The following is a 16,745-nucleotide window of genomic DNA, read 5'->3' on the forward strand; positions in this document are numbered from 1 at the left end:
GCCAGCAGCAGCTTTATCAACAAAAAAACCTCCTAACACAGCCCTGTATTTTTTACTTTTGTGGAAATGCACTCACAACACATTTAAACACTTAACTGGAGGCTATTTGAAGAAAGACAGATGGACAAGCACTTAAATTTCAAAAGTCAGACCTCTAATTTCCCCAAAAGAGAATGGTTTGTGTTTCAGCTAACAGGTTTCAGTGTTGTTGGCCCCAAACTCCCCATAAGGATTCCATTTAACAGAGTGATCAAACACACTTTGAGTGGAAATGTATGGACAAAGTCAGGGACCTTGAAGTCTAATATAAAAAAAAAATAATTAATAAAAGCTCTGCCTTCACAATGTGGAGTCCATGACTGTTTGATACCTTCACAAACCTTTGTTATTCCAGGAGCACACTCAGAAGTGCCTGTGAGACTCCCACAAGCAGGATTTGATAATATGAAGAAAATTTAAATTATCTATTTATGAAGATCCAAGGCGACTCCAAAAATCCACCTTCTAGTCTGATCCATGTTCGACATGGACCAAACCAAGTCTGTCTAAATATAAGGAAAGACTAAACTGTGATGGGCTAAGCCTTAGGATAGTCACTTCCCACAGCAGCCTTTTTTCCAGGCAAATTCCCAGTCAAATTGTAAAGCCACTCAAAAAACCCAACCCTATAAAACTGGATTCCCAGTGGGAAAGTCTGACTACCCAGCCCCACACCTTTCCTGCTGGAGAATGAGGCTCAGTTGCCCACGGAATGCTCTGAAATCCCTGGATTAGTGTTAAAAGAAATGCAATTAGCAACCTGTCCAATACGAAGAAAACGTGTTTAGCTTGGAGCGTGCAGGGATTGGGGATGCAGCACGTTGCAGGCAGGGAATAGGATTCCCTGGGACTTCTAATCAAGCATGTGGTTCTGAAAAATGGCTGTGGAAATATCAAAAGCTTTTAAAAGCCCAGTGAACTCCTCCTAGATCTTGGCCTAATTGATTAAATTAGTGTAAGAGCCACTTCCCAGTAACAACTGCAGATTTTATGAGGTACGAAGGAGTGTCTGGACACAGGCACAGAATGGGATTAACATGCACAGGGCAGTGCTGCTGGGGTTTCAAAGGCTTCTGCTGTGCACTGAAGGAAAGAATTTACTTCATGAATCAGAGCTGGGACCAATCAATTCCAGAAGGAAGAATCACTTCAATCCAGAATGCCTGAATCAAAAGCCTTAGGAACAGGACTCTTTCATGCCAGCAATTAACACATGGTGCCTGTTCTAGAGGAACAAATGAAAGAGCTTTTCTGAAACCTCATTACTTAATAAGTCCTGAAAATTTCAAAGTGATTTTACAAACCGAATTCCTCCTCCTTCCTTGTAACTGTTTAACACCTTCTCAGAAAGAGACACAAGTGTGACACTGACCCTAGAGGAAGGGCTGTCATGTGCCCTAATTAAACACAGGGCGTTATTTGTGATTGCACAATGTCCCATTACTGTCTAACCAATGCCTTTTCCAGTTCCCTGTGTCCCTGGTGATTGATGTCCATGTCAACAGCCTCCGTAGGATGCACAGGGGCTGTAAGAAACATCACAACTTCAGGGAGAAAGCATCTCTTGAAAGATCCACAAGAAATTCAGGATTTAATCCCTCCTCCTGCATGTGCCAGAGGGGCTGCAGCTGTGTGGGGACATCTCGTGGGGGGGCAGAAGCTCTAAACCCCTATTTTATCTACTAATTCAGAAATGATTAAATGCATGTAGCTGCTAATGTGGATCTGACCAGCTGGGGCACACAAAATTAATGCAAAATGCTTTTAGAAGGCACCAGGCTCTTCTGTAGAAGGTTGAAACAGTTTCTAAACACGAGTTCAGTACCCTAAAGAACGTGAGTGACGCTCCACCTTTGGGTCCTGCTCACTTGCTGGCCCTCTGCAATAGGTTGTATTTTAAACAACTCATTAGGATTTACACTCAGCCACAGTCCAGAGGCACTGTCAAACTCTGCATCCACTCTCATTCTCCATCTCCTGTTTCTAGGACAAAATGAACCTCAGCATGTTCTCTGTGTAAATCATCTACACACAGATGTGCTCCAGCTTAGACAGGGACATTTCCTGCAACTCAGAGCAACTGAACCGATTCATCTCAAATCATTACATCACCTGCTTCTGCAGTGATGCCTGAGCCAAAGAAAAACCATTCGTTAAAAAATGTTTTCTGAAATTCCACTTTGAAACACAATTCTTGAAGCATTCTAGCCAGATGAATGTAAAACACTACATCAAACTTGCACAAAGTGAGATTCTTACTGGAGATAGTTCCAAGCACTAAAATGTAAATTATGACACTGGAGCTGGTGGAGACAGGTGGAAGCCTCAGAATCATCCCCAGAAGCAGCAGGATGGCTGAGCTGCTCACTCAGGGCAGGAGATGAATGGGGTCGTTACCTCAGAGCCCAGCACCCTTCATTTAGGGAAAGAATAAAAGTGCTGCAAGAGTCCCAAAGGTTTCTGGACTGTAAGCTCGTGATTCTTAAATTAAATATCTGGAACTATGCCACTGTCACTACAGCAATTAAGGAAAGTCAGGCAATGTGAGAAAGGGAGGGGATAATTTAAACATAACTTAAAAATCATCACCCTAATGGCAAGGTAGAGGGAAAAACATTAAAAGAGAGACTGTGTTCAAAGTGGCAGCCAAAACTCTGAAACCTGTTTGTACCATTCCAGTATTACAGCCCCTTCTACTCCAAAATTAATTATATTGTAATTACACACAGCTTATAGGGTTCAAATATTTTCATTCTTTTTGTCTACAGGCCTCAGAATAAATTGGCCATTTTGGTAGACGGGGATTCCTTTTCTTTGGTAAAAACTCGGGCCAAGATTTTCAAACAGAACTAATGACACTGAGTCCAAAGTCAGTCAATTCCTTGCAAAACATGAGTGAAAGAGCCTTTCCCAGCTGGCAAACCCACCCTGTTTTGTACAAGCAGAAGACGATTTTGTTTAAATCCACTGCTTGCATCATCTCTTTTCTGTCACTATCCATTCCAGAGGTTTTCTAACCTTGCAGTGGTCTAATTTCCTGTTAGGGCCATTTCTGCAAGAGATCTGACTGGTTTTAATCCAGAATACAGAAAACAAAGAGAAATACATCAGTCATCCCCCTTTAGGAAGATAACAACAGCACGTTTTGGGCTCTAAATCTTTAAATGACTGATAATTGTTTGACTGAAGAGGGAGAAGGGCCTGCAATAGCTGCACATGGATGTCATTTACAGAGCACCAGCCAGCCCCCTGCTCTGGCTGGGAACTCACCTGTACGAGTCCCCATCTCTGTTGTAGTCACACAATAGATAATCTTTCCCTACCACCTTGTCTCGTGCAATCTTCAAGGGCTGATCCACAGAGGAGAGGAGATCTTCACACAGGCTCGGGACCTGCGGGGTGGGAGGAGACAACAGGGAGGGGAGAGAGGGCAACACATTCAGGTTAAAAGGCACTGGCACCCCTAAGAACAGATTTTGTTATTAACAGCCCACATCTGTCCCAAAGCCAAAACTCTTTGAGAAATCACTTCAGTTACAACACACCCCTATGCTCCCACCTCCAATAATTCCAGATTTAATCACCAAACCACTGGGGTGGTCCAGCACACTTCCATACACACACACTCCATGTTCGCTCCGTGCCAAGGCTGCCCAGGGAAGCGATGTCCAGGGCTGATGGATCAAGGTAAATATTTACAGTGGAGTGGGAACGAGGAATCTGCCATCCACACGCTGGAGTGAGCTTTCCCAAGCTCCCACTCTGGGTCAAGTTCAGAGCAGTTTCCAGGCAGGTGGCCAAGCATGGCCACGCTGGCTAATGAGAATAAACGCGTCCTTGTGCGTTCACATGTCAAACCCAACACACCTCCTGCGTCCTCCGTAGCTTTCCTCGGATCCAGGACCCCAACTGCCTCCCTGCCCTGCACATGGAGAAAGACAAACTCTGCTTCCAATGTGGCAGAGGGGCTGTGATGTCCTGCAGAGAGATGAGACTCCATCTCCCCTGCACACACCTCAGGTAAGGTGCAGCCCTGTGCCCCAGTCCATCCTGGGGACCATCAACAATGATTCCTGCAGTTGTTGTCATTAAACAATCAGGGCATCATGTGTTCCCTGCTGGAACGACATTCCAGAATTCACTGCAAGAGAAATGGACTAAAGCAAAATGTGCTTTCCCAACAACACAACAGGATCACAGGACAACTGGCAAGTTCTTGAATAGATTGGTAACAACGTGCTAATAAAACAAGAAAGAAAGAAGCGATGTGGAATCTCTTCTACATTTCACTCTGCATCATAGAGACAAAAACCTGACTGAGAACATGAGGACAAAAGGCAATCAAGGGCAAAATTAATCACGAAGTGATGAATTCACAACTCCTCAGAAATGAAAAGGGAAGGGAGGAATAAAGAAAACATGGAAATGTGCTTTCTTTTCTTCAAGCCACTGATTCAGTGAATGGATTAGCATCATTTCAAAGGAAAGAAGCCTAGAGGAGAAAAAACAAATTTGGAATGCAACAGCCCCGAAACTATTTTAATGCACCAGATGGGACAGAAGAAATCAAAACTGCCTGGAACAAAAACATTCCTAATCCCAAGTCCAAGGCAGTAACATACAGAGGATGACAGTCAGAGTGAGCACGGACACACATAAACCAGTGTGACTATGAAAGAGCAAAAAAAAAAAACCTAAATGGAAATGACAAAACAAACTGTGGCTGCCTCATCCCTGCAAGTGTCCCAGGCCAGGCTGGACAGGGCTTGGAGCAGCCTGGGATAGTGGAAGGTGTCCCTGCCCATGGAGGGGGGGGGAACTGGATGGGCCTTAAGGTCCCTCCCAACCCAAACCATTCCATGGCTCTAAGATGAGACCAGTAAGTGATGCAACACCTGACCCACACAATCAACCCTTAAACACACAAAAAATCAGAGGCAAACCAAGACATGGTTGGTAAAGTGCTGAAAAAGCCCAAATATTCGTTTGAGTGTTTTTATTTTGGTCTCTACAGACTGTAATGTGGCCGTGAGCGAGAACTGCAGAGCCCAGATCAAGAGCAGGGCAGTTCAGGATTTAACCCAGCTTGGGGCTCTCATGGGCACTCATCCTTTGCTACCTGCAGACATGGCTGAAGAGGCCTCAAAGCCACAACACATTCCCTGGGTAAACAGAAGGGGATAAGCAGCTGCAGCTCTTAGGGAAATCCTTCCTTTTCCTGAGACCAGACAACCCAAATGCTTCCTGGAGCTGATCCAAAGCAGCAGTGTCGTGGCACAAGTCAGGTGAAGTGATGTACCTGTGTCTGTGAGCACATCTGGTTCCCCTCTGTCCCTTCCTTCTTGTCCCCATTAACCATTAACTTTGGGCTGACTCTTTAGGCTGACAGCAACTCCGTGTGACTGCTTCACCTTCACATACAGCCCAGAGCAGCCCAGCAGCGGGAGCTCCATCCTGAGGGTGAGCAGTGGAACACATCCCTCCCCTCCCCTCAGCTGCTCCTTGCCCAGGAGCCCATCAGCACAGAGAGAAATGTCCAGGAACAGGCTCCTCGCTCCAACCTGCCTTCAGGATGAGTAACAGTGATGCACACAATCGGGGGGGAAGTGGCTTTTTCCCAGCCTCTGTTTCCACTCTGTTTCTTTGGGAACAGCCCTACACTACACATGTGGTAAGGGAGCACGAGAGGCCTCGCTGTGCAATCCTTCAACCCCAAATATCCACACAAAGCGTTTTCACAAGAAACCCCAAACCTGAAGGAGAGTTCATTCCCCTGCAGAAAAGCTGAATTTATAACCCTTATAAAAAACCTCACACAAGTAACTTTGAGGTTTAACTTTCTTTCAAGAACAGCACATGCCTGGTGTGGGGTTTCTGTAGGGCTCAGAGCACAATCCCATATTGACTAGCAGGAACTTGTAACCCATTGGTTTTTTTAAGATAAGTTCAGTTCAGTAGATTGTATCTGTGGATGACTTGGTAACAAACATTCATGAGCAGGGTCACTTTCCCAATTTCTAAGGGCTGTGGTTATTCCTACAGCCATAACAGTGACTGCATTATATCACACATGTACCAGAACATAATACTGCACTGTACTGTAACCCCCCACTGTAAAACAAGCTGTATATCCCCTGTCTCCTTGGTACAGACACTCCACAGGACTTCAGGCAATCTATTCTTTTCCCCTTCTCTTCTGTCAGAATAAAACAGAAAAAAAGCCACTCATCTAGTCTGGAAATACTAGAAAATTTCTACAGTATTTATAAAAAGAACAGATATTCCAGCTGATGGAACTACTCGTGTAATTCTAGTTATTGGAAAAGCACCCAAGTGTGGCACAGTTACTCCGAGAACATAATTTTTATACCATTTATTACATCAACTGTACTTCCCAAGAATGAACTCACAATTTATGCACACTGCCCTTCCTCTTCTACTCTTGAAAACTGCTTACAAGGCAAAGGCAGTAACTTGAACAAGGGAATTTGCAGCTTTAAACACTTCAGCTTTACGTTCATGAGATGATGATCCCTTCTGAATTTAGGTCCTTTGGATTCTTCTCCATGTCAAGTATTAAATCTTACTAAAACATTTAAATTACTGCTGTGCACGTTCAGACTCTTGCAGGATTCAGTTTATTTTCTGATCCCAGCAGAGACAACTCTTGTCTGGAAGGCAACTGATCCTCTGAGTTTTCAGCCTCAGATTTGCATTGTTAAGTTTTCTTATTAAGCTTGTTGTGTGTTAACTGAAGAGCCAAAATTCACTCAGGTGCCTGAGCACTTATCCACAGCAGCTATTCCATGGGGAATTTTGACTTAAATTTAGAACCACAAGAATTAACCCACTCCTCAGGCCAAACTGCAACGCCAAGGCAGTGATTTTGTTCCATTCCTCACCACACTATAAATAAATGTCACTGTGATGCAAACACTGGGGGATGAGGTTCTTGGATAAGCAAAGACTGGGCTCCCATCTCTGTTCTGACACAAGTTTTTCCCACTCTAGGCACTGGAAGGTCACATGCAGAACACAATCTGCACCTTGTATCTTCAGCTAAAGGCCAGCATTAATGTCACCTGGCCCTAATGCACCCTTGTTCCCTCCCATCAGCTCTCAGTCATCTCTTCTGGTGGCTCTGGGTACTCAGGAAGTGAGACCACCCTCAATGCAAATTGATAAGAGAAAAAACGATATCTGGGGCTCAGCCTGGAAGAACAGCAGCATCATTCAGAAGGAGCAGGGCACGGTGTTTGGGGGATATTTTCTTCCAAGGAGATATACAATGGATGTGTAGTGCAGAGGAAAGAAAACCTGAATGAGAAAGCGAGGGAAACGTGTCGAACAAGGATCCTGTTGTCCTGTGTAACTAAATTCTCCTGCAGAGCTGCCCAGGTATGTGGACAGTGTTTTAATTAAGGCAACTGCTCTGCTATCAAGACAAATAATCACTTGTGCCAAAGTGGAAACCATACCCTTTTTGGAGTAGCTAAGCTCAGCCACTCCTTCTGGACTCACTTCTTGGTTCAAGGAGCTTATTAGCAATTACACAATTGCTACCAGATTATTTTTTAAAATACGATGAAACAAGTATCTAAAAAGAAATCCATAGAGGAAAGAGGAATTATATCTCAGTTCCCCATGTATGACACACACTTCCCATCCTTGCTTTGATCACACTAAATTGTATCAAATTCTGCACTTCACACACTCAGGACAGCCAGTATCTTGGCTCAGTAGCCACTTAAGTTGAGTACACCCAGGTGGCTGTTTTCTTCTACAGCCTTGACTGAAATGTACCACATCTACCACTGAAACAGCAACACTCCTGGTGTAACAGTCCTTGGAAATAGTCTTTTTCCATGTTTATTCAGAGGTCAGTGTTACTGACCTCCACAGGAACCTTACACACTGGAAAACTATGCTAAATGCAGCAAAGTTAAAGACGGTATGTTTTTTCCTTAAAGAAGCAGAAGGAACAAGGGGGAATGGCTTCAAAGTGAAAGAGATTAAGTTTACTTTGGAAATTAGAAAGAAATTATTTTCTGTGAGGGTGGGGAGGCCCTGGAACAGCATTCCCAGAGAAGCTGTGGCTGCCCCTTGGATCCCTGGAAGCGTCCAAGGCCAGGTTGGACAGGGCTTGGAGCAGCCTGGGACAGTGGAAGGTGTCCCTGCCCATGGACTGGGGGCTCTTTAAGGACCCTTCCAACCCCAACATTTCTACAATTCTGGGAAGATGAACTTCAATTAGCCAAGGAGCCATTCAGATCCATCTGTGTTTTGAATCTGCATCTGCAAGGTGCAGGTATCTGAAGATGCATGTGATGAGAGCAGTTTTTAATTAAAAGCCCATCCCACCAGGAAGGTGAGTATTTTAACCACATGTGAACTTTTAACATTAAAGGAGGACAGAAGCACTGCTCCCATGGCTTGGGGAAACCCCTCAAACACAAAGAAGAGCCCCTGGAAGCTCCCTGACCCTCTCACAAAACAACCCTTCTGGCACAGCTCCAGCTTATTTCATCTAATAAAACATCAGAATAATGTTTCTGAGTCACTGCACGGCCTCAGAACTTCCTGTTCCTGCAGAAGGCAGCCACGGCCTAGCGGATGTTGTGGAAACTCAAGAAGGAAGCCTGGCTCTGCTCATCTCGGGCCTAAAACCACCAATAAAGTCACTCCCACAAATCCACACAGTGCTAAACCTTAATTCGATCCACCACATGTCCAGAGGCCACACAATCATCAAGCTTTGTTTATTAAATGACACTTAAATGGACTTTTGTGTTCAGATATAATTGATAGTGGAAACAGCTCAGCATTATTCATGTATTTGCACTGAATTCCAACGCTGCAAGAATTGGCAAAACCAAAATTAAACCAAATGAGCTTTTCTGCAAAAAGACAGATGTTAACAAGGTTGCAAATCCAGGTTTGTCTAGCTAACTGTGTCATAGCAGGAACGCCACATTAATTACAGAAAGTTTTAATTCTGCTCCAGGAATTACATTTAAAAAGGTGACAACCATTCATAAAACAGGATCCTTGGCTTTCTTCCTGTGCCTTGCTGGATAAAATAGGGCTTTTGCTGGATTCCCATTCTGAGAAACAAAAGGCAGCCATCTGGCAGGCACAGCCAGAGTGCCCTGGACTGTGACTGGTGACCTGCAGGTGAGGGCTCCTGTATCTCATTACCAGTCCCCAGTCCCAGGAGCCATCACAGAGTATCAATACCTTGGGAAGTCCTGACTGTTTGGGTCAGACTCCAGCTGGGGTTGGAGATATCCAGCAACAATTCAGGGATATGCAGGACATACTCTCTCCAGTGGTATTTCTCTATCTCAGCCTTCCCCTCCATCCTTTAAAGAGATGAGGTAGGTTTCCAACTAGGATTCATCCTCGCACACACTCCCTTCAAATGACATTGAAACAGGTATTTTAAGGGTCTCTAACACCAGCAGTGCAGTGGCAAGAGCTTGGAAGACAAAAAGGCTTAAAAATAGGAAGAATAAGTGATATGAGGCCACAGCTGAAATTCCCTTTTCCAATCTCATGCCAGGAAGTGGGGTTGCTAGCTCTAAGCCAAGCATCACATTAACAATTTACATATATTAATTGCTATCTCCAATTACCATCAAGATATCCAGAGGTAATCCTTGCTAGCTGGAAAAGCTCCTGCTTACAGCCACTCACCAAATGGAAAAACTGGCTCTCAAGCACCATAAATTTATTCAGAGAGCCAGAGCCCCTTTCTTTAGCCAATAATCCTTGTGTTAGAAACCTGCCTGGCTGCTGCTGGCTGGGAGCTCATCCCACAGGTCAGCAAGTCCAGGCAGAAGAGCCGGTCAGAAACTCAGCTTTGAGCCCACAGGGTTGTCAAAGCACTTCTGCTTCCACCACCTTCTTTTTCAGCTTTCACTGGATCTGATTTTTTGTTTAAAACATCTTCCACCCTCACCAGACGCTCAGCTGGCCATCTGCATCCAATTATTTTATCTCTCCCCGTGATGCCGCACAGCGCTCAGGCTCTTGGACTCCAAATACAAAAAGCTCCAGTCACATTCTCATGTTCTTTATGGTCTGTGCAGCCCAAGCAGCGCAGTTTGCCTGGGGGTAAATTCTGTAGCTTCATACATCTTCAGTACTGAAGGCATGCAAGCAGATTTGGGACTTGCCTGGAGCTTGCATGAAGCAACGGCCTGAACCGCGTTCAAATATTTCCAAATCCTACGTTTATACATCTTAAGATTCATCACTCTGGGATTTTCTAAAAAATAGCACATTCTACTAAAAATACTTCAGTATTCCCCTGCGATGAGAAAACAGAGCTGATCACCTCCCAGATCTTTAATTGCAAACAGAGCCTTAGAAAATAACCAGCAAAGTTATGACTGCTGTGTCTATAAAGAACTCTCACTTTAATTCTTCCATGGCAGCATTACTTGGTTCTGCTCCTCAAGAAAGCTTTCACTTTTGGGAATGAGTGCTGTTTCAATACCAGTCTTACTGGGAGAAGAGAGGGAGAAAGCTGTGGCTGTGAGCAGCCCCCCCTCTCCTGGAGAGCCTGTCCGTTCTGTGAGGACCATTTTCTGTCCCTACGTCATGCCAGGCATCTGATTTTCCTGAGTCAGCTAGATTTTTCATCTAATTTATATTATACACACCCAGGCAAACATCCAAATTAAACACTCAGCAGGAAATTTGTACTTGCTAAAGGAACCTGCTTAACTTTCACCAAGACTGAGAGCACATCAACTTCCACACTCGAGTCAAAGCCATCAAGGCAACCCTGCCACAGATCCATTACTTGCTGCACACGGCCCCCAGGGACAATAAATTCAACTTCCACCTTTGCCACCTCAGCCCTCCGTCAGTGAAGAAAATACCCCAAAAGGACTCTGGAGGCTGTGAGCCCGGGCATCACTCACCCACCTCGTCCTGTGCTGCTGTCTCCACGGCAGCACTGCCCAGGAGCTGATCCTTCTTTGGGATTTCTCTTGGAAAGAGCACAGCTAGAAGTACAGAAGGCTGACTTTCTGTACAGCTGGCCTTAAGAGAAAGGAAGCAGGAGGACAATTGCCATGGATTGTTCCAACCTTTCAGGATAAGCTGCTCAGCCACTCGGAAGCGAGCTCTACCAGCTTCCCTCCCTCACGCCTCCTGCCACTCAGTGTGACTTCCACAAGCCAAACAAAACCTCACTCTCAGCTGATCCCAGGACACATTTCCAACCAGAGGACACCCTCACAGTCCCCTTTCTAGCAGATGATGAGAACAGATGTGATTCACAACAGGCTTCGTGCAGTGAATCGGCAGCAGCAACTCCTGGACAACATGAGGCAGTAAGGAGGTGACACAGCATTTCTGTGACATCTGAACTAATGCTCCAAGTGCTGTCACTACACAGAGTAATTTAGGCTGGAAAAGACTTTCATATCATCAAGTTGAACCTTTGACTTGGAGCATCCTCACAACAAACCCCTTTAAGAGCAGTGCAATCACCTTTCTTTCTTCTCTTTTGGGAACTTCCTCACAGCTTGGACTTGGCCCACAGGTAGATGCTCCAAGGCTCACAGTTTCCAGAGGAGCTCCGTGGAAAATTATTCCAATTTAAATTAGTTGTCCTTAAAAAGGTATGTGCCTACAGCAACTCATTCTGTAGAGATTTAGAAGTCCTCTTGTACATTCTGACAGCCTCTGAGCAGTGTATTTACAAATAATGACTGATTGAATCCCAAGCAGAGCATTCCACACCAAGGCCCATTTCCAGCACCATGCACAGCTTCTTTCAGGCAGGACTTCTGGAGGGCTGTGATTGACAAGGTCTCTAATGAACTCTAATTGAAGCCTCAGCAGTCTGAAAAACCCAACAACAGATGTGGTGAAAGGGCAAACCACAAACTGTTTTGCTAATGAATGAAAAGTGTCTGGGCTGATGAGGGCCAGTGACCCAAAAATTCTCTTCTTCCACCCACCCTTTTACTTCATGTTCAAGTTTGGGCTATTTCCCTTGTGAGCACAACACTTGGGGGCAGTCATGGACAGTCCTGGATAGTCCTGGACATACTCCATGTATTCAGGTTGGGACCAAGATGCTCTTTTGTGACAAACAAGCAGCAGAACATGGACAGAGTAAGAGGGACCTCAGGGAGGGAACTTAGTGTGGTTATCCTTCCCAGCAGGAATACCAGCCTAGGAGTGGTTTTAAACTGCCAGAGGGCAGAGATAGATGGGACACTGGGAAGGAATTGCTCCCTGTGACGGTGGGGAGGCCCTGGCACAGGGTGCCCAGAGAAGCTGTGGCTGCCCCTGGATCCCTGGAAGTGTCCAAGGCCAGGATGGATGGGGCTTGGAGCATCCTGGGACAGTGGAAGGTGTCCCTGCCCATGGCAGGGGTGGGACTGGATGAGCTTTGAGGTCCCTCCCAACCCAAACCATTCTGGGATTCTGGAAAGGAGATGCCAGTTTCTTACTGGCTAGTTTTGGAAAACTTTTTACATACGATGACATTTCTAAGCCATCTTCTCTCCTTTCAATGGATCTTAAGCGAGCAGCCACCATCAGTCTGGAGATCAGGTCCTATAAAAAGGCCATGGCAAACTGAGCTGCAAACAGACTTCAGGTAATACCCTAAACTTCACATTAAATATTGACATGAGCCTCTGCTTCACACCTACTCCACCGTGGCAGTGGACTAAAGAAATCAGGAAGTCAGGGTGCCACATTTTACAATTCTCTCTCAAGTTTAATGAACCTGCTCATGCTCATTGTGCATTTGGAGTCTGCCCTTTTCCTCAAGGAGGTTACAGTCTGCTAATGGGACAAGCAGCAGAATCAAAACGTCAGATGTAAAGGTCTGGATGAAATTTGCCCAAAAAAGGTCAGAAAACTGTTTGCTCGAGTCTGGCTCGTGATATTTCTGGAGCTGTTACAGGCGGCAGAGCACACCCTGCTCTTGTCTAACCAGTGGAGACTTCAGGAGGTCAGGCTGAGAGTGGCTGCAGAACAGGTCTGCAGGTGTCTCAACAAGAAAGGAATCATACTGGATTTAACAAATCATTTCATCTCTGCCCCAGAGGAGGGACTGCAGTGCCTCGTGTGGGGGTCACAGACCCTCCTCCTAACAAGCACCAAACCAGTCTGGTTCGTGTTACACGATGAAAAGAAGCCCAGTGAGCGTGTTGCTGATGGAAAGCATGTAGAGCACTAATGAGCACCATCCAAAAGTAATTCCAGCATTTAGAGGTACCCAGCCATTTTCTGAGTCATTAAAAAACCTCAGACCAATTACACAGTCAAGCTTGCCATGGCTCCCCAAACAATTCCTTGTTTTGAGTGGTCCTGGGAGCTGCTCAAACCCCAATATCTGCTCAAGTCCTCCCAATTTCGTCACAAAACCAACCATGTCACACCAGATCAGACCAGTGATTTAGTTACTTGTGTCCTACCTCCAGCAACAGCCACAAAAACGATGCTTTAGGTTGCCAAGAGTTTTGGGGGCACAGATGTAGCCAATTACTAAATGGTTTCAAGAGAGAGAAATAATCCCTTCCTGAAGGGAATAATTTCTTTCCTGACCCCCAGAGCTCTCTTACCTGTACCTGGGCTTATATGAGTAAAAGAAATGTTTAGAGTTTGATAAATTTAAGTCAGCCACAACTTTTTGACCACAGCTTACCAAAACCAGCCTCAGAAGCACTTAGGAACAGACCTTTCCAACCAGATCTTTACCTGGTGAGCAGCTGCTCTTCTGCACAAATGTAGAAGCTTAGGTCAGAAATAAGCCATGTATTTAGACTGGACAATAGAATCCAGTTTTCCCACTAGCAGACTCTGTATAGATTAAATCAGTACTTCAGTAACACCTTCAGTTACTCCAGAGGCAACTGTGCCACACACTGTTTTAAGGGACAGCTGGCACTAATCAGGTTATTACAGCCCAAACGTGCATCACAGGATGTGCAACTTGTAATGAGCCTAGAAATCCTTCCTAAGTTCGTTTCCTTCCCTAGCACTGTGTAAAGGACAAAAAAAGTTCCAGGGACAAGCAGAAAAAAGATATCAGACACAAGATGGTCAGCCAGGTTTGCTTTTTGACACTGGACTGCAGAATATCTGATAGAGCATAAATTATAAATAGATTTGGGTGTTCTCCAGATGCCCAGACACTCTCAGCAGCGTCTTTGCAGCGTGTGAGGCAGCACAGCCACTGCACCTCCCAGAGCTGCACACAGCAGGTTGTTTATCAGGAGATAATACCCAGGTACAAGGGCCTGCACCCATCTGTACACACTGTCCCACATCCAAACAGCAGCCTCCGAGCCAGCGGTGAGTTCATCACGAGAGCTGCTAATGACCCTTCATCCCTAAGTGTCCCTGCACACACAGCCTGTTGGCTGGCCCCAAACAACCACGTGGATTCCTGACATTGCTCGGGCAGTGGCTGGTTGTTTAACCTTGCCAAAAGACAAGGGGACAAACAAATCACCACACCTTCGAGATGCCTCAGAAGAAGTTCTTACATACCAGGCCTTCGTCACAGCCACTTCTTGGGGACAGCATCCAGTACTCACCAAGTCAATGAGGTCACTGAGATTCTTCTCTATCTGCTGCGGAGGCAGACGCCTCATCAAATCCAAGGCACAATCCAGCTGCTGGTCACTCTGCAGGAACAAGAAGAGCCCTCGGTCACAAGGTGGACACACAACACAACACACAGCTCCCAGTTCTCAGCATGCTTTGCATTAATACAAGTAAAATTCACTACACTTGATTGTGGATTATTGACTTGGCAATTTAACACCATGCAGTTGATGGAAAGGAGTCCAGTCCTTACTTCACCCAAACTGCTTCCAGTGTTTGCCTAAGTGTTTTTTCCACACTATCTCAACAATAACCTGGGTTAGGGAACTGAAAGTTGCTTCGCCCAAAGCAGGTTTAACACTTCCTCATTTGCACTGATCAGCTTGAGACAACCAGCAGCCAAGACAAACTCTGTTCCACTACAGAGCTCCCTCTCCCCTGCAGCTTTATCAGAAAACCAGAATGAAACATGCACGCAAAGCATGACCCATGATTTCCTTCTTCCCACAAAACACACCCCAAGGGCTGCCTGTATCTAAGAAATCAGGGACGTCAGTTATTTAGAGCAAACACGGCAACCTTCTCCAAAGGGCTCACTGTAGCTGCTCTCACACCAATTATACCACAAAAAAAACACCCTTAAACTCCACTTCAGAGTCAGCAAATGTGCCCCAGACCCTTGAGGAACTGAGCCACAGTCCTGACGTAACCTTTAGCTGTCCTTTTCATCAACAGACACAAACAGACACTTTCCTGCTGACCTAACAGCACCCAAAATCTGCACAAGTTCCTTTGATCACAGGTCAGGTGAAGCAAAACCAGTTTGTTTTCACTGCTCCTCCCCTCCCCCTTTTCTCTTTGCCATTTCCAGCCACCCAAATCCCACGAGCTGAGGTTCAATTTCACCCTCCGTGTTCTTTCAAGCTCCCAAAGTCTTCCTTAAAAACAGCTTCAAGACTAACACAGTTCTATCATCACATTATTCAGCGCAGCAGCCCCAGGACAGGGAGAAACAGGAAGCCAAGTTTCCTGCAATTAAGCTAAACCTGTGGAATGAGGGAAGGAGGGAGTGCTCAGTTTAGTGGACATCCATTAGGAAGCTGTTCATTAGATTGCCAGGGGAAGGGAACTCCTCGCTTTTTGTTACTGAACTCTCAGTCTCCAAACAAAGATACTCTTCAGGTGGCCTGAGTCTGCCCAGCTCCAGCAGCCGAGCCCAGGCAGGGGATCTCTCTTCCCAAGTATTGTCTGTACCTCCTACTATGTCTTGCATCCAGGAAGGAAACCTGGCACATTGTCACAGGGTCGTGCTCTTCACTTGTGGATCGTGGAAACACTTAGGGAAGTGCTCTGTCCTCCTCTGTCAGCTGGAATTGTTTAAAAGACAAAAAAGCCTGGGGAAGGATGTTAAAAACCACCACTAAAGCTGCAACCCCAGAGTAAGTATTTTACAGTGAGGCAAACTGAAAATGAAATATACTGAACGGAGGAGAATCCACACTTGCTGTGTTTATGGATTAACCAAGAGTGACCATTTTTATCCCAATGGATTCAGTAACAGCTGTAAAAGACACAAGCAGGATTGTTTAAGGCAGAGATTCTCCAAGGGGTTCAGACACAGCTGACACACATGGCTGTGTGCAGTGGAAAAACAGAAACATCCAGGCACATACAGTGCCTGGGTACAGTGCATTTCTCTGGTATCCAGGAGGTAAAAGCAAGGCTGAGCAGCAGGACTCTTCAGTTTCTTCCGGAGCATTTAGGTAATTAAACAGCTTGCCAGCAGATCTCTTAAAGCACCAAAATAAAGGCAGGTTCTGCTGCAGTTCTGTTCCTAAATCCATGGTTATACAGTCACTTTAATCCAGCATAAATCCAGCTGGAATGGTCAAAAAGGCAACACAAAGCTGACAGATTACAGAGCCAAGTGGTACCTTGGGTATTGGATACATCTGGTATGACCTATTTCAGAATCGAACAGGCAATGGAACCAGGATCTTTTGCTCCCAGGCCTTTCTCTGCAGGTGAAGATTTAAAAACCAGGTGTGTGGTCAAACCCAGCCTATGGCTCAAGCCCAGCCTGTGGCTCAAGCCTCTGCCCAGCTGGGAGAGGTGGAGCA

At 45.5% G+C, this 16,745-nt stretch overlaps 1 protein-coding gene across 2 annotated transcripts in view; it reads right to left on the minus strand.

Annotated features, from left to right (window-relative positions):
- CAPZB (capping actin protein of muscle Z-line subunit beta) overlaps positions 1 to 16,745 on the minus strand; it is a 57,273-nt gene that overhangs the window by 27,803 nt on the left and 12,725 nt on the right. For both annotated transcript variants that reach the window (XM_039563816.1, XM_039563815.1), the window contains exons 2-3: positions 14,616 to 14,705; positions 3,310 to 3,431 (exon numbers count right to left, since the gene is read on the minus strand). In XM_039563816.1, the coding sequence (XP_039419750.1) occupies positions 3,310 to 3,431; positions 14,616 to 14,705 (212 nt within the window). The remainder of the gene's footprint in view (positions 1 to 3,309; positions 3,432 to 14,615; positions 14,706 to 16,745) is intronic.

The sequence above is a fragment of the Corvus cornix genome, chromosome 21 (genome assembly GCF_000738735.6).
Source record: "Corvus cornix cornix isolate S_Up_H32 chromosome 21, ASM73873v5, whole genome shotgun sequence".
Taxonomy (NCBI): Eukaryota; Metazoa; Chordata; class Aves; order Passeriformes; family Corvidae; genus Corvus; species Corvus cornix.